This window comes from Podarcis bocagei (genome assembly GCF_964188305.1).
Source record: "Podarcis bocagei genome assembly, chromosome: 4".
Taxonomy (NCBI): Eukaryota; Metazoa; Chordata; class Lepidosauria; order Squamata; family Lacertidae; genus Podarcis; species Podarcis bocagei.
The window spans coordinates 64,047,998-64,074,642 of record NC_138128.1 but is presented as its reverse complement, the minus strand read 5'-3'; the positions used below and the strand labels follow the sequence as shown (position 1 = coordinate 64,074,642).

General features: G+C 41.7%; 1 protein-coding gene across 4 annotated transcripts in view; it reads right to left on the bottom strand.

Annotated features, from left to right (window-relative positions):
- INPP5A (inositol polyphosphate-5-phosphatase A) overlaps window positions 1–26,645 on the bottom strand; it is a 231,494-nt gene that overhangs the window by 184,627 nt on the left and 20,222 nt on the right. For all 4 annotated transcript variants that reach the window (XM_081189505.1, XM_081189507.1, XM_081189506.1 and 1 more), the window contains exon 2: window positions 897–938. In XM_081189505.1, the coding sequence (XP_081045631.1) occupies window positions 897–938 (42 nt within the window). The remainder of the gene's footprint in view (window positions 1–896; window positions 939–26,645) is intronic.

Below are 26,645 nucleotides of genomic sequence, written 5' to 3'. Positions count from 1 at the left end.
TTCCCGCAAGTCAAGGATTTGGAACCTCCAGATGTTGGTTGGACTACAACTCCCAGCATCCGTTATCATTGGCCATGCTGTCTCGGACCAATGGGAGTCCGAGACCAACAACATGTGGATGGCTACAGCATTTCCATCCCTCTTCTAAACATTTATATATTGAAGTCTTATCTAGTAACACATAAGAGAAACAAAATCACTCTTTAACTCGGGCTATGGCTATACAGTACCACTGAAACAAATCCTTCTTTTTCTTTTAAACACTGGCTGACCTTTACTCGCAACTTGCAAGTGACCGCCCTATCTATTGATTTTTATTAATACTACGTTCCAGGCAAGCATGTTTATGATAGCAGCCTTACTCATGATTTCCGGTAAGAGTTTAAACAGAGCCAAATACATGTTAGAATTTATTTATTTTTTGGCAATATATATATATATATATATATTTATCACAAAATGTACAGTCTCTCAAATATTTTATATGGTCTCTTGAACAATGGTATACAATGCATTTCAGTGTAAATTTGACAAATGTTTATGTTTTGGGGTCCAAGAAAGGAAGTATTTATATGGCTTTAATTAGTAACTGTTGAAAATTGTCGTTTTGTTCAGGACGTTTGTTTATAATGGCAGTTTGCAGAGAAATGTTTTATCTTCCTCTTCTAAGGCTGTGTATACAAGAGTCAAAACCTACAGTTGAATATTAACCTACTGTCCCTTATACTCTTTTTTAAAAAAGTTATTCTAGTCCTGCTGTCCTCCTTTCGTTTTTATTTTTCACAGATTCGTTAGGTTTCAGGTTTTTGATGTTTAGATTAGCCCACTGATAAAGACGTAAGATGCTGACAGTCTGTTTGACTTTATCCCATGAAAGAAAATAGTTCTCACTGTACCTGATAAAATTCCCGAAGCCAATTCTTCTGTAAATTTTCTGGCTGGAAAATAAACACATAAAACAAAATTAATATATGACTTCTGTAATACAGACAAGGTAAAATGACTAAGCGAAAGATACAAGCACTGATTTTAGCATGTGCACACTTAAAAGGAGTATTTCAATTACACACAAATAAGACTTTTGATTTTTGTGATGTTGGAAGTTGATATTGCTTCTCTCAGGCACACAACCAATAAACTTTTCACCAAAGGAATTTTGATATAGTGGGTTTCATTCAATGTTCTCTTCAGAGCAGACCCACTGAAATGAACAAGCATGACTAATCTAGGACCATTAATTTTAGTAAGTAATTAGTAATTTTAGTAACACTGGATACAACTCACTATACTTAATTAATTTAAAGCATTTGTGTCCTGCTCCTCAGCCAAAAAAGGCTCTCACAGCGGCTTACATAAATTCAAAACAAGACATTCCCTATCTGCAGGCTTACAAGCTTTGTTTTATAAAAAAAATTAAAAATACAAGGGAAAAAAAGGAAAATCAAAACTCAGGCACCAATTTCTAGACCATTGTTCCTGTATTGACCAGCTGACACAGTTCTGAGGCAGGAAGGTAGCTGATGGAGCTGAGACTCCAACAAAAGCGATGGAGTAAGCCCTGCTTCCTCTCTCCTGTTGATGCAGTTTGATGGAATGGCAGCCCGCAGGTGACATTTAAGGAAGGAGGCGGCCTGATGGAGCTGACCTGTCCCAGCAGAGTCAATGGATCATTATGGTGGTGAGTCTGAATCTTGGAAGACCTGCTCCCCGCCTTGAAGGCCTTCTTCCACCTGGCTGGGGTGGGTTGAATCCAGCTACAAAGTCTGAGACTCTTGGGCTGGGGTATTGTTTGGTGAGGTTTGTTTGGGGTGGGGTGGCGGTGGTTGCTGTTATTGATATCAAATTTTTGGTATCTTTATTTTGTATATTATGATTCGTTCATAATAGCTGATAATTGATATTCTCATAGCACCACTCGCCAGGCTATACAGCAGACGTTTTTTCTGGAACCAAAACTCAGATACAACGGTACCTCAGTTTTCGAACATAATCCTTTCCGGAAGACTGTTCAAGTTCTGAAACGTTCGAAAACCGAAAACTCAGTAGCCGACAGCTAGGCCACAGGACCTTGCATTCAGCGGAAGTCACGTGGCATGTTCAACTTCCAAGGCTTCGAAAAGCAAAGCATAGGTTTACGGCATTCGAAAACCGAAATGTTCGTCAACAGAGATGTTCGAATACTGAGGTACTACTGTACATAGAAAGTTGAACTGGGAGCAGATATTACAAAAAAATGAAAAACATGGGGCTGCTGCTGCTGGAGACACTTGCCACTCTTGAAATGCGGGGGAATAATGAAACGAATGTGTGTGTTTTTAACTGCACCCACCCTGCCAGACCTGGAAATAGCAGGCAGAGCTGTTGATAAGTTGCTGGAGTCATAGCACCCCAGCAGGCTCACCACTGGTAACTGCTTTGGGCAATGCAGGGAGCAGGTCTTCCAGGACTGACAGGCCAAGATATTGCAATGGTTGTCCACCGATAGTATCACTTGTACAGCCCAGTGCACAAATTAGACTATCTAAAAGCATTGTGAGCTGCTTGCTGGAAGCAGGGGAGGCAGGAACGTGACGATCTAATAAAAATTATGGGAGAAGGGGAATGGAATGAAATACACAGGAAGATATCAGGGCTAAATGGCTGGCACCTAAACTAGAAACACTCCACACTGCAACACTTCGTTGCAGGTCCCACTTGTTAACTTCTAATAGACATATTTTACCGAAAACAGTGATTTATAGGTTGTCACAAAAAGAGAAAGGAAAATATTTTTACGGTTCTCGGGTAATGACGTCAAAGCTTTATGTTTTCTGTGTGACTAATTATCGGTTTTAAACTGTCAAGAGCTACAATTCCAAAAAGCAAAATGAAGAAAATGTTTTGGCGCCACTTTCAGTTTGGAAAACAAATACGAGAAGAGAGTCGCATCAGTTCAGGGCATTTTCAAACATCACAAGCCTTCCACGCCACCATGTTATATTCACTGCAAGCCTTTTAAACAATTAATATGGCAGACTGAGTTTGTTACACAAACGGGAAGTTGGCTCTCAGTGGCTGGAATGCAAATTCACAAGCCTCTGGTGTACAACCACCTCCAAACGGGGAACAGCTCCTAGCCAACTCAATCCTTGCAAAAACTGCAAAACTCAACACCAGAAAAAAGCCACAAAACAAATTTATGTCCAAGGCAGTCAGTCAACGGTGTTATGAAAAGGGATCGCTGCACTATAAAATACTTTATGGCAGCTGTTTTATAGATGCCAAATAATTCCAGCATTAAACAAGGAGAGGACAGAGGTATGGGAAAGGCAACCCAGCCATAGAGCTGGTAACTTATTTTTATTCCTGCTCAGCGGCTGCACGGTGTTCTGGAAAATTACAGAGAAAATTCATGGACCTATAATCACAAATGCCAACTATCATTTGACATGCTTTTAAAGCCTGTCAGTATAGCATTTTCTATATATATCTAAGGCAGTTAAGACTGTTCTTACTCAAAGGAGCATAAAGAGAGCTCTGCTGGAACAGCTCATGGAAGGCCATCGAGAAAGTAACAAATCTATTTCCAAAGCCATTTGGGTATTCTGGCAAATGTGAAGGCCTTTCCAGTGGTGACGCCCCAGTTGTGGAATGCCCTCCTTTCCCCTCTTTATCTTTGTGGTGCCAGGCGAAAGCCTTATTTTCCTAGGCACTGTATATTTAACTTTTAGTGCTTTTTCATGCATGTTTTCAATGGTGTGATGTTTCTGGTTTTCTCTCTTCCATTTCCATTGTGATCACCAAGTCACAAGTTACCATTTGCAAAATTGTATTGCTCAAAGCCTTGTTCAAAGCAGTGTCGCTGACTGGTGTGCGAAATCAGCCATGGCTACTACATCTTCCTAGCCCTCTTTTATACAGTGGCGGCAAAGTTCCAGTTGCCATGGCCATGCTCTCTGCATTTGGGTTTGGGCAGAAAGGGACTGCCTGCCCAACCAGTCAACGTAGCCAAGAGAGTTTAGACACAGCCATTTTTCTCTGCACCAGGCACAGCCACAGGCAGATGATCAAGTGGGCTTGATGTGCACTTCTTTGCCGCCATGACTGCCACTAGGTAAGCTCCATGATGAACCCTCACCAGTGTTCAATTGCATTCGACTGTAGTTTCCCTCCACTCGCATTCGAACAGTCTCTCAGCTCGTTTCCTCGCTCTAAGTTCTGGAGTATACCAAGGAGCCACAAATCAGGAGAAGGCATATTAAATTATCTATGGCCTTTCAAACTGTGTGTGTTGGGAGGGTATAGCTTTAGTTTGTTACTACATTGTGTCAGGGTGGATTTGATTTAAATCAAACAATTTAAATCACAATTTAAATCACTAGTCAGTAGAACTTGATTTAAATCTTTTTTTTTTTTGTACAGCAAGACTTATTCTTGCTGGTATCATCTTAATACCGTGTTTACAACCAGATGAAGGTTTCATTTTTGGAATAATAAATGTTCAGAGTAGTTTTTACTGATTTGGTCATACTGTTAGAAATACATAGACAGATAATTATGAAATTATTGTGAGGTTTAATAAGTTAACTGTTTATATTTGGACAACTTTTCTGCTGTACTTTATTGGAAGGAGAAAAATAATCATTTCCTTAATAACAACTTAAACAATTTATTTAACTAAAACAATAACATTATAGCATATGTATCCATGTTTGTTAACTGATGTGGTTAAACAATTAAAAAAAACACTTTTCTGAGTTTTAGCACACATAAAAAACTTAAAACAAATCCTTATTTCCTGATGAATAGCATTTGGACTATAATTTAACTTAAATAGAAAACTATCTTTAGAAATACTTTTCTTGCAAAAGCATTTTATTTTAAAAATCCGATATAATTTTTTTAAAATCAGATTTTTAAAAAAAACCATTGGTTTTTATCCACCCTGCAATGTGTATTTTTGTGCTTTTATATTGGAAGCCATCCTGTGATCCTCAGATGAAGGGCAGTATAGAAACATAATAAAATTAATATTTGCCATACCTTTATGGACCTACCTACATGTCCTTGTTCATGCCCAAGTGAATACATGAAGGCTAGGATTGCTTATAACACCAAACTGTAGCTGAATTGATTGTGTGTACAAGCCTGAGGCATTCCTTCCTCCCCTCCCCGCCTCCAGGATGACCACAAAGAGGGGATCAGAAGCTTTCACTTCTGTTTTCAACTTAACCACACTTTAGTGTTGCTTCTGAACTTGAAACTATGATTATTAACATTAACCGGTTCACTGAAAACAAGCCAGGATCTTTAACCAAAGTTCGACCTTTCGGCAAACCATAGTTATTACTAACCGCAGCTTGTCTGGGTTCAAACATAATGGGAACTGTGGTTAGTTGAAAATGAGAGGGTTTTTGCCCAGCTGGAATATACCCTTGAACTTTGATCGTGCTTCTTGGGTGGAGAATGCTGGGGGTGGGTTACAGCTAGTTTACTGTGCAGAGGGAAAATTAACACTTTCGCTTGCAGTCCAGCCTTCATTATTAACGTGGCCTCCAGAATGTTGCCCAGAATGGAATGCAGCCATCAGTCTTTCCAGGTAGACCGAGCCTAAGAATTCCAGAGCAAAAGGGCACTTCACCATCCTATCAGCTTTACTGCTGCCATTAAGTTATGTGGTTGTGAAACAGAATACAGTGGTATCTTGGTTCTCAAATGCCAAAAACACGGAAGTAAGTGTTTTGGTTTTTGAACGTTTTTCGGAAGCTGAACGTCCGATGCGGTTGCTGGCTATTGTTTCCGGGGCACCTGCACCAATCAGAAGCTGCACCTTGGTTTTTGAACATTTCGGAAGTCAAACGGACTTCTGGAACGGATTAAGTTTGGCGCTTTTGTTTTTGCTATTTACCGGTATTTTGCGTTTTTGTTTTTTAGGCTTTTTCGGTTAATTTGTTTTTGTGACTGTGTGGAACCCAGTTCAGCTACTGATTGATTGATTGATTGATTGATTGTGTGAATGCAGAAATGGATAAAAGCCCCCCATCCAAACAACGACTATTATCAGTGCAGGTAAGATTTTTTTAAATTTTTTTATCAACTATAATACTGTCTTATTTATTTTATAGTACAGTACATTGAATATTGCTTTCGTTTTATGGATCAATGGTCTCACTAGATAGTAAAATTCATGTTAAATTGCTGTTTTAGGGGTACTTTTTAAAAGTCTGGAACGGATTAATTCATTTTGCATTACTTTCTATGGGAAAGCATGCCTTGGTTTTGGAATGCTTTGGTTTTGGAACTGACTTCCGGAACAGATTGAGAACCAAGATAGCACTGTATGGAGTTGGAGCTCATGAGCTCTGCTACGAGGCCTCACCCTTTTAAGTAAGGCACAAACATGGCAACTGCAAAGCACAGTCTTGGACGTCACTCCATGGGTTGTCTATAAACTAATTTGTATTAGAAGGCAGCAGAGATTATGTCAAAACACAAAGGAAGCCGTGAGTGGAAACAGGAACAACCTCTGAATGCTGGATACAAAACTAATCACTAAATGTGACAGAGATTGTGAAACATTCTGCAAGGCTTACTGTATTTGGGCACATATGAGTGAATCAAAGTTTTGGCTATTAGGCAACACACATTCCTATGGTGCTTAAAAGAATATACAAAACGAAATTACAATTTTTCCTCTCAATCCTGTCTTCAATCAAATAAATGCATGCCACCCTTTATAGACTTTCATATAGCATTTATATAGCAATTCTGAGTAGAATATATTTGAACCTGTTCGTCTTCAGAGCCACTATGTGAAACAGAATAGTGCATTCAATTTTGAAGATGGAAATGGAGGCAATTAAGTAGTTAAAGTGGTTGAAGTGGGCAAATCCAAAAACCCTCCAAAATCTCTGTCCACTGGGACATGTTGACAAGTGATGACATTTGAACAGATCACAGCTGGTGGTATTTGAATAAAATAAGAGTTTAGTTCCCATTTTAAAATATGTGGAAACTTCTTCCCACATATAAACTATCAGTTATTTGCTGTCGATATAAAATATAATAAAAGTGAATAAATAAATCACCAGCTGCCTTCACTGAATTTGTTCACCAGATGGCAGCAGGAAGACGATATTGTGGAACAAACAACGGCTTCAATGTCAGATCTACATAGAAAATGAACTTGCTGGGTTCTGTTCTAAAAGGCTTCCCGATAGTTCTTGAAACAACACACTGAGTCAAAGGTCACTTCATCTCTGCAAAGAGATCCTGGTTGAACTTCCTGGAAAACCAAGGTGGTATTTCCATTGGTCAGCCAGTCCCTGACATCAGAGAGGTAGTTGTCTGTCTTCTTTAGAAATCCGTCATACTCAAGGAAAACCATTTAGTTATTCCGTCAACAAACGAAGACTTAGTTTACAGAACATATAATGGGGCCTTCTTGACAGCAGAGCCCATTGTGGAACAATTCCTCGTCCCCACCCAAGGCCAGGCTGGTACCAACACTGTTTGCAGTTTACACCACCAGATTAAATATATATATATATTCTGCCAGGCACTTCGGGAATTAAGAGTGGGCCTGCTTTCTTGAGTATTGTGTATTGGATATGAATTTTACACTATGTACAGCAGATTTTATACACATTTCATTGCCAATTTTATATATGTAGCTAACCCTCTGGTAATTTTTAATGACCAACAGTGGAACATTGAATAAAAATAAAAAAATAATCAAATTTCACTTAATGCAAACGTATGGGAGTATTTCTCTGTGGGCATGGTGAAAATAACACCCTGCAATCGATGCTAGTTCCTCCCAACTGCCAAATAAGGCAGCTGATACAAGCACACATGAGGAATTTTACCAGGAAAAAAAGTCACCCTCTCCTATTTCAGATCCTTATTTGACTTCTTACATATACACACCCTTCTGAGCCAATAGGAGAGAGCATTCTGTCTTTTTCTCGTGGTTTGAATGTATTGGATTTGGAAGAATTCTGAATCTTGAGGTGCCTCAGGGCGACTTTGGATGACAAAAGTAAAGCAAGATCAACTCGATGTGGGGAGCCCCAAAGCGCTTCTGTTGGTATTTTTAATGTTTGGTTGTAATTAGTTTAAAAGAATAAAATGAGAATTCCTTGGATGCCTAGATCAAGGTATGGGGCAAGTATTTTTTGGTAAAGCCCCACCAGAAATTTGAAATCACAAAACATCCAGCAAAGTAAAGCATGGAAATATAGCCTGTTAGACTTTTTAAAATTTCTTCCAAAGGCTGTTATACCTTTTAAGTCCCCCCCCCCCAAAGTTCCCCTTACTTCCCTTAGCAAGAAAAAGAAACCATGCATTTGGGAAGTTAAAAATGATTTACTTACAAACTCTTCAAAGGTGAGATTCATGTGCTTTTCCATAAAGCAGCAAGAAAGGAGAGGCTGTGCAACTTAATTTCAAAGTTTCTAAATTATTTGTATAAAAGCACAAAGGTGGCTTGCTAAAGACACAAAGTCCGGGCTTGTAGCAACCAGCCTAAACATCCTTCTTGGTCAGTTACATGATGGAAAACAAAAAGAACAAGGGCTTTTGGCAGGACTGCTTACTCTATGGTCCTCTATGAATTAACTAGAACTAAGCACATTGCTGATATGAAGCTGGTATTTACTCGACAACTTCATAGTGTCTAAGTGACCCAGATGTTTGGCGGGACCCTCTGCCACCACAGGGAGGTGCAGCAAAGTCCTCTGCTGCTGCGAAGTACAGCACACCCTCCACCATTGCGGGGAGGTATGGCATTACAAAGGTCCTTTTGGACCCAGAAGAGGGTGGAACAGGGGTGGGGGCATAACAGTTTTATGTGTGTTTCGCTGACTTGTGCGGTGGCCAGGAAAGGAACCCTCGCACAAAATGGCCACAACCTGTACTGTATTGCAGTTCAAGGACACATTCCAGCCAAATAAAAGAGGGCACAGAGAAGGACTAGTGAGGGGTACGGCCTGAGAAGAAAGGTTGCCAAGTGATGATCCTGAGGGCCTGATAGGGAGGGCCTGGTGGGCCACATTTGTTGCGCACACACCCGAGCTACTTCTGTCTTACACAGTCAACAGAAATATTTTGGTTCTTTTATTTGCTTTTTTCTACACATATCTTGAACAGCCAGTTGCTCCCCTCCCCCCACTCCATTGTCCCTGCTAGCTTCTTTTTTAGAACTGCAAAAGTATGTAGAATCTCTCTTAAAATAACAGGATATGTGCACAGTTCACCACCTCTCATTTCAACTAAACACTATTTCGACCTTTTCCTGAAATTCTGAGTCCTACCAATGCTAGCTCATTTTATGCAAGAGAGTGTGAGAGAGAGTGTCTGTGTGTGTGTGTGTGTGTGTGTGTGTGTGTTTAAATTTGGAGTGCTTATAATATTGGTCAGGAACATAAAGCAATAGGCCTGCAAGCACATGGATACCACATGAGCTGCCAAGTACTGAAACAAAGAATGCTTCACAACACACAGCTAATTTCTTAACTTCTCAACACTCACATGCTCGGCAAAACTATATATTTTTAGACAAAGCTGAAATAATACCAGCAACTAGACTACAGAAGCGAAGAGGGGGTAAAGTTTACTGACCCCTTTTGAAGTTTCCCTAAAATTGCTTTATGAAGAAAGTTGCATACAAATACAAGGCATGTTTGTAATATTAACAAAACGAATGGTAACCCTTTGAACGATGCACACTTGAGGCTCTGTATGTAAACACTCCTGTTCGTGGTTAAAATAACATTTTCTTGAGACAGGGATGTGAATTGTGTGGCTCCAGATGTTTGACTACAACTCCAATCATCCCTGACTGTCAGGAGGGAGCAAGCAGTAAATCACACTGTGCAAATTGGAGTTAACTCTTTATTACTAATAACAAGATTGGTATGGACTTGCCAGAGTGTCAGGCCTAATGAGCACGGCAGCTCAGTCCTGTGGCTCAGTTGCGGAGACTGAAAGTCCCCACCTTTAAGTATCCTAAGTCGCCATTAGCTTTTACAAAGGGCTGCGTTTTACTGAATTTTAAATGAGTCAGTGTTAGATCAGACAGGACTTTCCCTGACAATGGAGTGAACAAAATAGGCTGTACCTGGGAGTTGTCTTGCATATTGACAGGAACCCTCATACTCTCTCCAGGAGCACCTTTTATATTAAAAAAGGAGAGCTAATATATAGTAATTAGAGGCTTTGATATCAGAATTTTGCTTTCTGATTTAAAGTAAATGGGCAGTGAAATAGAATTGGTTGGGAAATCATGCAATACATAAGCACTAGAAAGATCAAGACTTGAGAGTACTTTGGCTGGCTATTTCATGCCAGAAACCTTAAAAGGATTGATAACCTGACAAAGCGAATCATTAAAATTGCAAGGTTTAAATGGCAATACCGCCCGCTTAGTATTTCACATTCTTGCTCACATGTAATATAATAGCGTTGGGAAGAACCCAAAGGAGTATTCAGTTCAATTGCCTGCCCGCAGACAAGACCAAGGACAATATATATCCTCCTATTTAAGGATAGACAGATGCAGAAAGGATACAAATTCCTTTTGAAAATTTCTTTTACAGAAAACCTATCTGGAGGACAAATTTAACAAAACTCCAACCAAAGTTCACTGAAGAACAATACATGCCAAAATATATCTTCCATAGCTCCCGCTCAAAACATCTTAATGAAAAGTTACCAAATCTAGTTCCAAAACAATTTCCCCAACCAGTGATTCCCTTTCATTCTGCTCAAGTTTTAACACTGAGAGAATTAGGATACATTCCTATACCCATTTGCCTGAGGTTAAACCCCACTGAATTCAATGGGACTTCTGAGTAGACATGTGTAGGATGGTGCAGTACATTACTTGATTGTTCTGTTTCTCAGTTTTGAAGGTCTGTAAGATATTAGCCTTTCAATGTGGTAAAACTGGCAGGTCCAGTACATCTGCTATTTCTGCCATCTTTTAAATGTAAGTCCTTAGCAATCTGTTGCTACTATGCTTTCTTGTCTTAAAAAAAGACTGTGCACATTTAATACCGGACGAAGAAATCTGAAAATTTTAACACCTAGAGATACAGCACTACCATCTGGATATCTTTAAAATTATGCTTATAAGAGGCTAATGGTTCAGAGTTTGATCCTAGCATTTAGAAATGTTAAATACACCTCCAGTATGCACAATTAAATTGTCAAAATAGAAGAAATAGAGCATTCAAGTTCCTAGGTTAGGCCCTGATTTATGGAACAAAGTTTCACAGCAGAAAGACAAATAGAAAGATTAAATATTGCAGAGCTTTTTGAAAACAACAAACCAAACAAAAAACACCCCACCTTCCCCTCTATAATTTATATCAATCCTTTACTTAATACACTCAAGGCAGTACACACAATGGCGATAAAATACCATCACACCACCAAGAACAATGGATTAAATTCTTACAGAGGAAAACATTACAAAAACCAATATGGTTTGCTGAAACAATAGAGGCACAAAGAAGGCCAAGACATATCTTTCCCAGGAGGCTGGACACCACAGTCACAGCAGAGTTCTCTATCAGGATCCTATTTACTAACCACAAACTCATTCTACAAAAGTAGATCCTTATGTAGCCAAAACAGCCTCATCCATGACTCAAAGTTGGACTGATGATTACAGGTCGTGGCTAAGAATGAGAGACCTTAACCATAATCCTGGGTTCAGACCCTGCTATAAACCATGAGGGAAACATTGAAACTTGGACTGGTTGCGCGTGAAGACCCCCAAGACCTCCCAAAGAAAGACACAGTTGACACCAATATTAACTTAAGGTTATTGGCATAATTTTGGCCACAACTTTATTGAGTACAGAATGTGAGTTGTTTGCTTAGGCATTGGTTCGACTACCAGTACTTGCACCTACACCACTGGCAGGGAAACTGACAACTGGCCACTGGCAGAAGTCAGTAAGGGTAAACATACTGCAGGAGCATTGGTCCTACCACAGATGCAACCTCACCCCAAAATGCTCCCAGGTGCTCTGGCGTGGCCCTAACCCCTGGAAGTGGATCGGACAAAAGCAGGGCGAGCACCTGGATTCCTTTAACGGAATACCCTATCACACATTGGGAAGGACAGGTGTGACAACCTCCCCTCACCACACCTTGAACCAATGCCTAACCGCCAAACCTTACAAAGTTGTGACAATTTGCTACGCAGCAGGCGAAACCCAAGTGGCACCAGCCAAATGGGAAAATTCCTACTGGGCCCCTGCCTCCAAAGCAGATGACCCACAACAGCATAGCAAGGTCATAATGAACCCTAAATATAGGGAGGGTGGGTGGGTGATGCGATGCACGAGGCGCTAAAAGGAAGCTCGACGCAACGTGCAGCGGTATAAATAGGTCCCCCAGCTGCCAATTCTCTCAACCCCATTGGCCAGAATTACCCCAGCAACCGAGGGACCCAATCAGGTTGTTGTGGCTTTCCAAATGATCCCACCCACACAGACAGTGTCTTCATGGATTTGTAATAAGAAGACGGGGCCTTGCTGATTAACGTGACCCTAAGAGCAGGGCTTTTTCCAGCTGTAATTGCCGGAACCTCTCAGATGGGCACCATTGCCATTCTAAGACAACAAGAAAGGTGTTCATGGTGAGTTCTGGCACCTCTTTTCCTAGCAAAAAAAAAATAAAAAAAAATAGCACTGCCTAAGAGAGAGCAAAGCTGAAGGAATGCCAACGCAGAAAGAAAATTAAAGGGAACAAGAAAAGCCAAGGGCCAAGTTCAAAGATGGAGAAGAAACCACCACAGCCACACCTAAGGCACAAACAGCTAAACGGCAGAGATAAGGGAGATAAGCCCAGGGAGAAAAGGTAGGGCACACACCTTGAAACAACTAAAGGGCAGGATCCTTGGAGCACTAACATCAACAGAAGACTTTTCTTGGGAAACGGCGCAAGTATAAACTGCATCTGTAAAACGGAATGCTGCAATGACCAGCGGGTATGCAAGTTAACTTGGAGGACTGGGCCGAAAACAAAGTCAGCTTATTACATTTTTTAAAGGTCATGTCCCAATTTAACAAGGCGTATAACAGACATGGCCCTCAATCCACAAGCCAGTTAAAAGCCAAAACATTTGAACTCAAGCCATTTTAATACTCCAGCCAAACACACATTTGCTTGGATGGAAGCCACATTGATTTCAAAACTAATTCACTTCCAAGTGAAGCATGCTTACGGATAGCAGCGTTGAAGCATGATCTCCTTCTCCTCCAACTTGGTGGGCAGGCAAAGAGGAGGAGTCCTCAACATCAGCAGAGGAACCCATAGAAAGCAAATAGATGGTCCAGATTCCCTTGCTACATGCAAATGGCCGGTGCATGGTGAAGGTGAGGGCATTATTGTGGCTCTGTGGCTACACCAGAGTAGCTTTATGTGGAATCCATTTTGTAAGCAATAGCAGGGGCTCTTCTGCCCTGACTCGGGCATTTGTGTCCATTGTTGGGACCACAGCAAGACCCATGTACCTGCAGCAAGATGGCGATGGTAACTTGCCACCCAAGCCTACGTCTGCCCCAACTTTAACATTTATTAATACTAAGCCAAGTTTCTATCATAACAAGGTTTGAAGCTGGTTGACAATCCATGGTTAAGAGGAAGCAACAGCTAGCATGAACATCAGTTTATGACAGTGGCCCAGAAGTCACCCCTAAATATAAGGAACCGTGGTGCTCCACAGCCATCACCTGACAGGCCATCACCTACAAGAAGGAGCACCAGAAAATCCCATCAAATGAGAGATATGGGTAGCAATGGTCTTGATGTCTGGATGGCAGCTACAAATCCACTGTGTCGCTGGACCAGAAGAGAAAGGGAGGAATGGTCTGGTTGCCGTGAAAACAGGGGCTGCACTCCCAAGTCCAGAGAAACCTTTGACAGGGAAAAGGGAGGTAGACTACATGCACATTTAAGATCAGAGATGAAACAGACTTGGGAGGAGTCCCCCCACAAATTGTCTGTCCAAGCATGGCAAGCTGTGGTGGTTGAAGAGTGCCAGTTAACCTCCACCTTTTTCCTCCTGATTTCTGTGTTATACCTCTGTAATATTTTTATTTCTTTCCACAATTTATTTAACAGTGTAGGTTCTAAGTGGTATACAGTGAAGAATAAAATTAGTTGAGATTAGCCATAAAATCAGCAAAGCTTACTTAACACGTCTGGTGATTTTTTTGTTTCAAAGGTCTTCAACAAGGAGGGGGCCTGCCTGATCTCACAGCCAGATTGGTCCCACAATACTGTATGCACAGCTCCTGGTGGATGTGAGCCAATGAGTATGAGCCATGAGGGACCATGAACAGTGACTCCCTGCAAAACCTCAGTGACTGAGGCAGGGATATAAGGTCCCAAGTGGTCCTTAAACCAGGCATAGGCAAACTTGGCCCTCCAGATGTTTTGGGACTACAATTCCCATCATCCCTGACCACTGGTCCTGCTAGCTAGGGATCATGGGAGTTGTAGGCCAAAAACATCTGGAGGGCCGAGTTTGAGGAAGCCTGCCCTTAAGCATCATTAAGATGGTGATAGGCTGGGGAAGAACAGCCAACACAGAGGAGCAAGTATGAAACCCTGAGGCTTCCCGCCCTTAAAACCGCCATTGCTATGTTTGAATTGGAGCCACTTTATTATGGTGCAACTATGAATTGTTAATTTAAACTTAAGCACTGTAATCAAATTTGCAATGTACTTTATATCAAATAATAGATGGCTTGTTAATGGACTCCTTTGAGCCGTCTGACATTTTTTAAAAAAAGGGATTCCCTCCCCTAAGCAGCAAACTGTTCTATAAAGGATCATTCATCATGAAGTTTTATTGCCCTCATGTGATATACCCACGCTAAATGTATTCACTAAACTCATCTCTCCTTCACACTGATCTCTTCTCAAAACATAATTGAGAACAGTCATTGTGTGATGGAATGGCTGCAAAAAGAGATCAAGCAAGTTAACCATAGTCAATGTTTGTAAAATGTATTGCTATGGTTCAGTAGAACAGCAAAGGCCAGCAGGCTGGTAAATAATTATTTGCCTTCTGCACATGTTACCACAATAAACACCAACCAACAGGACAGGAGATGTATGCGGGTATGAGCTGCGTCAAGCACACGTTATTTAGCATTTCCTACAGGGGCTGTCATGCTTGCAGCCATTTTGAAACACAGAGCCTGATTTCCTCCTTCAAGTCATTTTGCACAATATGGCGTCCAAACCTAAAGAGCTGACAGGGGTCAAAAAGCAGCTGCAGCACTAGTGGTGGGCTATCTTATGAGTTCCACCAAAGGAACTGCAGCCCATGACAGGGCTTTCTCTGTGGCAGCCCCAAATTTGTGTAGCTACCCCTCGCTGAGAGGTGCATCTAGCATAATTATTGTACAGCTTCTCTATGCTTTGGCGACTGTGGTGAGTCGATTTTTGTGGGATCAACCTCTCTTTTCTCTACCTTTGCTATTCTCTTTTTGTTTGGATCTGTTTCACTTGCTTGCTTTGCTCTTAGAATTATAGGATTATATTGTTGCAACCCACCCTGGGAGCTTATGGCGAAAGGTGGCTAAGAAATCCAATCAATCAATCAATCGTTCTAGAAAGCAGGGCATTCACATCCAGGGACATGTGGCCCGATTTCACATTTTGGTAGATATGGGCATGATAAGAAAAGTGAAATCCTTTCACATCTTTTCCAGAACTTTAGGTAAAGGTAAAGGTAGCCCTGCCTGTACGGGCCAGTCTTGACAGACTCTGGGGTTGTGTGCTCATCTCACTCTATAGGCCGGGAGCCAGCGCTGTCCGCAGACACTTCCGGGTCACGTGGCCAGCGTGATGAAGCTGCTCTGGCGAGCCAGAGCCGCACACGGAAACGCCGTTTACCTTCCCACTAGTAAGCGGTCCCTATTTATCTACTTGCACCCGGGGGTGCTTTCGAACTGCTAGGTTGGGACCGAGCAACGGGAGCGCACCCCGCCACGGGGATTCGAACCGCCGACCATGCGATCGGCAAGTCCTAGGCGCTGAGGTTTTACCCACAGCGCCACCCGCGTCCCTAACTCTACTACTACTACCGTCCAGAACTTTACTACAGCTTAAAATACGACACACACACCCCTAACAAAAAAATTGTAGCAGTAGTACAGAGGAGAATAAAGAAACTACGGTTAGACTTCTCTGCTTACACAAGGGCGGGGGGCATCTTTTCTTAATATTGCTCTGAAGTTCAAAGCAACTGTCTGGTTAGAGGGAATATCAGTTTCCCCAGGAAACCCTGCTTAGGCATTTGCTCTTATCCATATGGAAAGATGTTTCCTTCCAATGGAAAAAGACAGCACTGTTTACTTGCATGCAACAGCGAGTGTATTTAAACGCTAAATATAGATTGGCAAGGAAGGAAATATTAGTCAACAAAAGCTAAAAAAACAATTATGTACCATGTCAGATGGTGTAAGCTTTGCTGGAAAACGGCAGTGAATATGAAACCCCAAAGGCTCCTGCTGGAATAATGCCAAAGTGAAAGATTTGTACATTCCAGTGGAGACTCAGTATTTTTTTGATATCACAGTATTTTACAGGGAGCATGTGCACTTGCTCTGACATTTGTTTGTTTTTCAGTCTTGGATACTGAAATGTGCTAGCTGTGAAGTTGGCTTAATTTTCTAAAGTAAGAATAGCTCCCCATTCCCTCCAGTCCTAAAGCTATTGCAATGACCACAAATTAGTATAATGTACTCTTTATTTTAAAGAAGCACTTCTTATTTTAAAATGCTTCCATTCAACTCTCCTGTCTCACAAACCAAAGAAGAGAGTTCCAAATAACCTTCGGTTTAGAAGTTTTCATCTGGCAGCCTAATAGGGTTTGCTCCCAATATGTTGATCTCAAACTACACATTACAGAATTATTTTACCGCACTCCCACTTATTACAAACTGAGCCTGTTCATTCACTTACCCTGAGAAGTACACTCTTCTCACAACCAAACATAAAATTAGCAGCCCAATCACTGGAGGCACAGTGAATAGCCACCTAATGCAGACTCTTAAAAAACAGTTTGTGTGTGATCCACTTGTGACTGTTCACTTCTGAGTCCTGAACTCCCACACTACACAAAAGCAAATCCATGGCACAGCCATCAGTCCCAATCGCTCCTATGCATCACTCAGCTGATGATCTTCAATGAATTACACTTCCAGAGACCCTCGGCTGAAATTAAAAGGAACTAAACACTGGCAAAGTAAGAACTCGTCAAAGTGAAACAGGAATGAGACAAACATTCAAGAAGTTTTTGTCTCTATATCTGGTCATCCCCAGGGGTCAGCAAACTTTTTCAGCAGGGGGCCAGTCCACTGTCCCTCAGACCTTGTGGGGGGCCAGACTATTTTTTTTTGGGGGGGGGATGAATGAATTCCTATGCCCCACAAATAACCCAGAGATGCATTTTAAATAAAAGGACACATTCTACTCATGCAAAAACACGCTGATTCCCTGAGCATCCGCGGGCCGGATTTAGAAGGCGACTGGGCAGGATCCGGCCCCCGGGCCTTAGTTTGCCTACCCATGTTCTCGGCGCATTTTGTGACAGGGAATTTCATTAGCGTGAGCAGTTTCTGAGTTCTGGACGCAGTACTGCACCTAAGATGTCAGATTAAAACTGCAGAGTGGAAAGAAAGGAGAACTTTTTCCTGCCTCCCCACTTCAAGCTCATCTCTGAAGACTGGAGAAGAGACCCTCTTAAAAATATTAGGGGGGTGGGCAGGGGAAGGACTAGAGCATGTGAAAAATGAAGATAATATTTTAGCTGCAGTTCATTCACTTTCAGCTTAATATTCTTGTTATCAAAATAAAGTGTGCCTAGACATTCTGTTGTTGTGCCCATGACCTAGGTTTAAGGCACCATTTAGCTCCTCGCTTTCATATCTCGGTTTCTAGCACTGTTTAGGAGGGAGGGGATTTGGTGCTATCAGAAGAGTAGTTTTACATTTAGTTTGGAAATTTACTTAATGAGAAAAGTCTAGTTCCAGTACAGTTTTAAAATGTTACTTTATGAAATGCACTTCCTTGTGGAAAAGAAGAATATAGAGTGCCTTATTAAAAACAGGATATCTCTTAATAGCCAGGTTTAAATATATTTTCCTCCCTTCCTCCTGCTTCCTCTTCCTTATGCAAGTAAATGCAGATGAAACACGTTTAGGCTCAATTGAAGCCAATCAAGGATTTGGAGCTGATCAAGCCGAATTAAGCACTTAAATCCTATAGATTTCAGTGCCAGCAGGAGTGGGGAGATAGTGAAAAACATTGTGTGTGGACAGGGCTTCAATGTTAACTGAAATATGTGCACAGCTATAACTTTCACCACAGTCAAGGACAGATGTGCACCTTGTTTGAACTGTGCACAATGCACCACACGGTTCATGCTTGTGGAAATCACTGATGCCCAAGTATCTGTCCCACATGAGACCTGTGCCACACGGAAAGGTGGCTGAGGCATGTGTCACTGTGGCAAAAACACTCCAGCCACAGCTGCCAGCTGAGCATCTAGAAGCAATGCCAAAACTCTGAACTCCATCTCATAGAGACTGTGATGCGGGGATTAGCTGGACCAACTGTCTGGGTTAAGCAATTCATAAGGCAGCTTTCTGTGTGCTCCATACATACAGCTTCACTCCTATTAAAATGTAAGGCAAGCCCGACACAGTCTCTGTACCTTCATCTTGGGATTACTGCTGAGGGAATAAGCTCAGTGGACATGAGCTCTAAGGAGAGAGGCAAGAGCTTGCTTTCCTTTGCTTCAGTGATCAGCAGGAGTCTGGAGTAGAAAGCCCAGGTACAGCAATGGTTGCTGCAGTGTTTCAAACCGACATCTGAAACTCCTGGGACAGGAGAGTGTCTCTGCAGATCCCCAAGCCTGAATAGCAGTAGCAGCTCTTTTTTGCTAGAGTGCGGGCATGAGCTCCCACAAGTACTGCTTGAGTGACGGGTGCGGGCTGAAGTCCGAGCTAAGGAGTACGGCTGCCCATAACTAAGCAGTTGCACTGGCCGTACACAAATGCCTTAAGTTGCAAGGAACCTAGGAAGCCTTATACCTTATAGCATTGGTCCAGTTTGCTCAGTATTATTTGCATGGTCCGAGAGCAGTTTTTCCATGTTTTATTGGAATTCTGAAATGGTTATTCAGGCCTGCTATCCATGCAATAGCAGTGAGTGGAGCAGTAGCACGTCTCTGGGCCCCGGCATAACTTTGGGTTACTGGGAGGAGTGAGATTTGTGTAGTGCAAACATACTGATTAGACGGGCACAGGATTGGCAAACCTTGCTGAAATCGCCGTAGCCTCACAGCTTCCCCCTTTTCTCTCGGAAAGTGGTGCCAAGGAAGGGAGCTCAGGTAAGAGCCACCACCCAACAAACTACTTCTGCATGGATTGCAGGAGAGAAAAGTCATTTCAGTTTTCAAGGAGCCCAGGTCAAACTTCTAGATGGGAGCCCAGGTCAAACTTGCGTTATGTAGGGCTGGAAATAACTCAGCTTTCCTAGATTCCAGCATTTAGACTTACATATGGGTATGGTAAATGCCATTGAACATAGTGGAACTTATTTCTGAGTAAGAATGCATAGGATTTCCCCTGTTGGGTTTCCAGGTGATCACATACTTGGAATTTTAGTGGTTCTAGCATTAAAGGGAAGATCTCAGTTGCTCTTCTGTGCTGCGATTTATTTAGAATATTTATAACCTTTTTTGTTTTTGATGATGATGATTATTATTATTACCCCACCCACCTGGCTGGGTTTCCATAACCACTCTGGGCGGCTCCCAACAGAATTAAAAGCACAATAAACCATCAGACATTAAAAACTTCCCTAAAGAGGGCTGCCTTCTAAAAGTCAGTTAGTTGTTTATTTTCTTGACATCTGATGGGAGGGCGTTCCACCACCGAGAAGGCCCCCTGCCTGGTTAAAGGTAGCTAACCTCACAAGGTGACTTCCATGCAGTATTAAAATTCGAAAAAGATCCCCTAATGCATGGGTAGGCCCGCAGGCGGTCTGGGAATCAGTCTGTTTTTACATTGGAATGTGTGATTTTATTTAAAATGCATCTCTGTGTTATTTGTGGGCTGAGACTCCAATATTTTGGCCACCTCATGAGAAGAGAAGACTCCCTGGAAAACACCCTGATGTTGGGAAAGATGGAGGGCACAAGGAGAAGGGGACGACAGAGGACGAGATGGTTGGAAAGTATTCTCGAAGCTACCAGCATGAGTTTGACCAAACTGTGGGAGGCAGTGGAAGACAGGAGTGCCTGGCGTGCTCTGGTCCATGGGGTCATGAAGATTCGGACACAACTAAACGACTAAACAACAACACCTGGTGTTTTTACATGAGTAGAATGTGTGCTTTTATTTAAAATGCATCTCTGGGTTATTTGTGGGGCATAGGAATTCGTTCATCCCCACCCCCCCACCCCCAAAAAATCTAGTCCGGCCCACTACAAGGTCTGACGGACAGTGGACCAGCCCCCTGCTGAAAAATTTTGCTGATCCATGGCCTAGAACAATGGAAGTTTCGAACACTGCTCCTAAATTAACTCCTAGATTCTTGGCTTCTATTGCAGCCTTATACCCATTTACATGGCAGTAAGGCCCATTAATGCATTTTTAATCTTTGTTGGAAGCCGCCCAGAGTGGCTGGGGAAACCCAGACAGATGGGCGGGGTACAAATAAATTATTATTATTATTATTATTATTATTATTATTATTATTATTATTATTATTATTATTATTAAGTCACTCGAACGTACTGCTGAGTAGACATGCATCACTCTTAGGAAGGGTCAACTTCTAAATCTTAATCCCAAATCCATAAGAAGATATAACTAAAGAAAATGAGAAATGCTGGTTATTTTGTTAATTCAATATACCAATATTTACTTAGTTCCATTTGACCTTTCCACCTGCTATTACAGATATCTGTAGCATTAAAGTAAATACATTTGTGTATTGTTGTTAGAAGCCGACATTTTGTTATTGAAAAGAAAATCAACACATACCTTAGTGGGTTTTTTATCTGCACAAAAGAGGATCTTTTTTAAAAAAAGAAACTACATTTGTTGAAGCCTTTTTCGCCATTAGTTCAGAATTAAACTTGATCTCAGACCAAACCAAATAATTCTGAAAGAGGCCCAACATGTGACATTTCATAAATACACCCACAGCAAAAATAACTTACAGAGGCTCAATGTGAGAACTGTTAGGCTGCCAATTGTTCCAGAACTTGGGAACAACTTTGTATTTCAAAAGAAAGGACCTACACAGACTAGAAAGCTAATTTAACAACACGCCCTTCAGCCACCATAACATTTTGGACCAATGCTTACAGTTGCACGCTACACCCTATCTCAGAAAGCTTAGGTGCCACTTTATAGCTAAAATCCACAAGAGAAGGCAATATACTTAGTGCAACCATGAACAACTCCTTCATATAGTCAACATTTAAGGAAGGCTTTATAAGCTAATGATGACAACAATGCATAGTTTGCTAAGAGTCACAAGCAGCCAGAAGTGCACTGAATTATCCCATACATCAGTAAGGCTGCAGTTCCATAAGTGAACCCTCTACATCAGAGACAGGGACCTTTAACCTCTCATCAGCCCCAGCCAGCCATGGCCAATGGGCAAGGATGATGGGAAGTGAAGTCCAACAACATCTGGAGAGCCACAAGTTCCCCATCCCTTTACTACAGATATAGACTCAGTTTCTCCTTGGGAGAATAAAGGGAAGTTGCCATCCATTCATTTCCCTGAAGCTGGCCACCCTATCTGAATCACTAGAGCTTTCTATGTCATTCTTAAAAAGGAAGGAAGGAAGGAAGGAAGGAAGGAAGGAAGGAAGGAAGGAAGGAAGGAAGCTCCATTTCAATTGTAAAATAATTAATTGCACATTTTCAAACTCTGATAAATCTCAATGCATTTTAGAGGGTGCAGCTAAATCCATGATTTTATAGGTCATCTTGCACAAACTCCTTTCTTCCCATGGGTTGACTTTTGACAACTATAGAGCAATTATGGTCACTTTTTGTTTTTAATAGGTTGTCCTTCTATCTACCTGTTTTATTTACATTAAACAAATCAGTTCCTGGTCCCGGTGTCACATGATAAAAAAACAAACAAACCACAAACACACTCAAAATAGCAGTTATAAAGGCAACACTATATATATCAAAAATCCACAACAATTAAATCATCAATTAAAACATGATGCCATAGCTATAACAACAGCAAACAGCTATTTTATAACTGGAAAATCAGTCTTCCCTCCCCTCAAAGACCTGTGCTCCTATATATGCTCCTATCTGGCACTAACAAAATAAACAACGACGGCACCATTTGTACCTCAAGGGGGAAGGAATTCCACAACTGAGGTGCCACCACAGAGAAGGATATGGTCCACAATGCGCTTCTCCCAGCAGTGAAACTACAAGAAGAGCCTATACTTTATCTCTTAATGCTCTGTCAGGTTGTTATAGCGGGAGGCCCTACCTCAAGCATTTGAGGTCCAAGTTGAGTATGACTAACATTAACACCTTGAATTAGGTTCAGTGCAGTGCATATCTATCAGAACTGGTGTTACATGAATGCCTTAGACAGGTGTTTCCCAACCTTGGGCCTCCAGCTGTTTTTGAACTACAATTCCCATCATCCCTGACCACTGGTCTTGCTAGCTAGGGATGATGGGAGTTGTAGTCCAAAAACAGCTGGAGGCCCAAGGTTGGGAAACACTGCCTTAGACCAGGCATAGGCAAACTCAGCCCTCCAGATGTTTTGGGACTACAATTCCCATCATCCCTGACCACTAGTCCTGTTAGCTAGGGATGATGAGAGTTGTAGTTCCAAAACATCTGGAGGGCCGAGTTTGCCTATGCCTGCCTTAGAAGCACTCAGGATTTTAGGAGCCGCTGCAGCCTTTCAACTGCCTTTAAGGGTAGCCCCACACAGAGCGTGCATTACACTTTTCTGCTTTCGGGTGCTGCTCAATGGTGCTATGCGCTGCCTTCATGCTGAGCGGATGGCTGTGCGCCCACCATTTGAAGGATTCTTAAATTGGGTTTCTATGATTGTTATTGGTTAAGGGTGAAAAAGCAGGCAACAAATCTATTCATCACCGACTTTCTGTCACTACGCACAAGAAACAAAGCCAAAATACCAAATATAACAAACACCAAGTACCATATGTATAGACTACTCATCTTGGAAAGTGAGTGATCGGCACAGATATAAATTCTCAAGGAGCCAATTCAAGCAGAGGGCCTGAAATATGCACAGGGTGCTCTCAAACAAGCAACTCCCACCAGACATGCAGTGCTAGCATGACAGAGAGAAGGGTAAGAGAGTCCCACTTTGCACAGGCAGGAGGGCTATTAAAAGGAGTCCTTTCATGACAAATGTTTCCCACACAGGCACAGCTGAGGTGTTGAAGCCCTAGAGGACTGCATTACACAACAACCTGCTCAAGGTATGAATCAGGTCCAATGCCGCTGATACACCGCTAGCATGACGTGGCTGCCACAGAAAACAAACAAAAAAATTAGATTTGACGCATCCAGGGAGCCACGTTGCAGTGGTTAACTTATGCAAAGAACCACGAGGCTCACCCAGACTCTCTAATGAGAGACACACTGTTGACAGCAAAAGTTACCACACTATTTACTATTGCCTCCATTACCATTGCAATGTGAACCCGGTGTCACATAGCAACCGTGTTTGATGACAACAACACTTGCAGTGGCACTGTAGGTAATGCACCTTTGAGTAAAGCCAAGGGGATGAATTCTTAGCCAACAGGAACTAAGATCGCCATGAAATCAGCATCCTCCTTTTATTCAAGGAGCTGCTGTTTAGGTGGATTCAGCAGACCAACCATAAAATCCCTGTGCCTAGAAGTAAGTCCAAGCACGTTTTGGGTTGCACTTCAAATCAAATATTATTGAAAGTCTATTCACCATTGTGTAATGTGATTTGACTTTTCTACTTCCAGATCCGAGAAAGCAAACGTCTTACAGATATAATCTACACTCTTGGAAAAATTTGATGACAATGTTTACATTGTTCAGCCCCGTTTTCGAGTTGCCAGCACGGCTGCAATTCTTTGAAGTGCATCCGACAAGACTCTTTCATATGCAGTATTCTGAAGTTTGTGAGACAGTGAGCAGTCCTCCTGCCCCACAGCAAAGACATATAAACATGGAAGACGAATCTGGCTGCTCATAATCCTCTTGGCAAAACAGGGTTTGTTCTTCGCTAGTGAAGAGACTAGAGCTGCAATCCTATTGCCTACTTCAGTGAGGCGGTAAGCCTCACTGAACTCCATGGGATTTACTTCTGTGGAAAGATATCTGGGATTGAATGGTAACTCGTGGGAGAACATAGCCTCCTCCCCAACATAAACCCTTATTATTTGGTCATCAGTGGCCAAATTATGATTTCTGAAACAGTGCTGAAGCTTCCAATAAGATGATCCGTTGTTACAGAATAGTGACTGGGGGAAATGTGCTGCGTTTAGTAAGTAGAAAGATGGCCCAGCAGGATGTGAAAAGGATTGCTCAGTGGCCAATTTTTGATGGACCTGGCCTGTCTGTAAGCCTGGCTCTAAGAGAGGTTTCAATTTATTTTGCAGACATGCATTGCAAACACTTGTGTACAGACCAGCATGAAGTATATCCTTGGAAGCTGCCGGATGTGCATTTCACTATTTGCCTGTTGTTAAATTGCATGAGACTCTTAATCCCAGGGTTGTGGGTTCAATTAAGCCCCACATTGAGCAAAAAGATTCCTGCATTGCAGGGGGTTGGACTAGATGGCCCCTGTGGTCACTTTCCAACTCTACAATTCTAGGATTCTAGGAGTCTACCTGAGAGTAGGCTACATTAGAAACCAAGACACATACTGCTGAGGAAACATACAAAGGGACTGCCCTCTTAATAGCTACTCTGGCCTTAAACCAGGTGTGGGGAACTCATGGTCCTCCAGCTGTTGGACTTCAACTCCCATCAGCCCTAGTCACTATGGCCAATGGTCAGAGCTGATGGGAGCTGCAGTCCAGGGATCACATGTTCCCTATTCCTTGCTTAAACCAGTCTGAACTGAGTTGCCCAAATCTCTTGCACAAATCCCAGTGAAATGAAGAGCTTGCAAAAGCAGATGCATGGAGGACACTGCAATCGTTTTTCCTATTTCTTGGCAGCTAGACTGTTTTTATTTATTTTATTTATAAATGTAACTTTTAGGTAATTCCTTAGGACCTAGCCTTCCCAAGGTGGTTTACTTAACACAATACAAAATACATTTTTTTAAAAAAGAAGAAAGTCACCAAACTAATCTCAGCACACAGTACAAGAAAACAGCAGCTTACTGAAATTCTCCTGATTATGCATGTAAGTTAGCATAAAGCCTTCCAACAGATCGGCAATTTTGAAAACCACAGCAATTAAAACCCTTTAAGAAAAAAGCAACACAGAACAGATGAGTTTCTAAAGCCCACTTAAAGGCTTGCACAGATTAAGAGACCAGGAACCGTCGAGGTGTTCAGCTGTAACACTTAACAAAACTACTTCACTGTGATTAAAAATAAGCAGCCCAAGTCATTCAAGATTGATGTCTTGAAAAACAAAGTGTGTGAAGCCTTTAAACACCCACAGACAAGATCTAAAAAGTGTGTTAAGTTGATTACTGGGAAAGAGTTAACTTGTGCATGAGAAAAATAACCATGCAATTGAACCTGGCTGTATAATTTTTCCAATTGCTTACTAAAAGACCGCCATGGAGTTTGCCCATTACTAATCCCCAAACAATATTTTTCTGGGCAGCAGCACAATAATTGGGCGCATCCAGGTACATAGCTATGGATTTAGCCATGCCCATAGCAGCTTTATATTTGCATTTATTTACTAGTTAAATAACTTTACATTTAGTTTGTAATATGCATTGCGAACTCAAAGCTTAAGTAAAGCACCACTGTTCTTTGGAAGAGCATGGTTTGAATCCACACTAAACGGGGGGAAATTATAAGAAGTCGCTCTATAAAAGGCTCTGCTGTCTCAAAATCAAACCATTGGTTCATTTAGCTCAGCACTGTCTACACTTCCTAGCTGGAGATACATAGCACGCGCTTTAGAGACAAACCGTTGAGCTGTGGTCATTTTTTACATGGTACATAACATTAACTTTATTCAAGTTTTCATATCAGCCGTCTTTTGGGATCCAATCAACCTTTAGTCCAGGAGCAGCCAACACGGTAACCTCTGAATGTTGTTGGATTCCCATCATCCCCAGCAAGTATCCCCACCTGTAAGGATAATGGGAATTATAGTCCAACTTGAGGGTACCACATTGGCTATCTCTGGTATAGTCATTCTAGGCTGTTCCTGTTTATAAGTTATAGATCATTGCCCACAAACTTTCAGGGTGCCAATGAGATTAGATGTCCATTTTCCATGCCAAATCAATTAACCAACTATTTGCATAATTTAAAATCAACTCACTAGTTGATCTCCCTAACTTCTGACCCTTAATTTTCAGTTAACATTTTTTTTAAAAAAGCATGCAAGATATTCCAAAAGCCATGATATATTTAT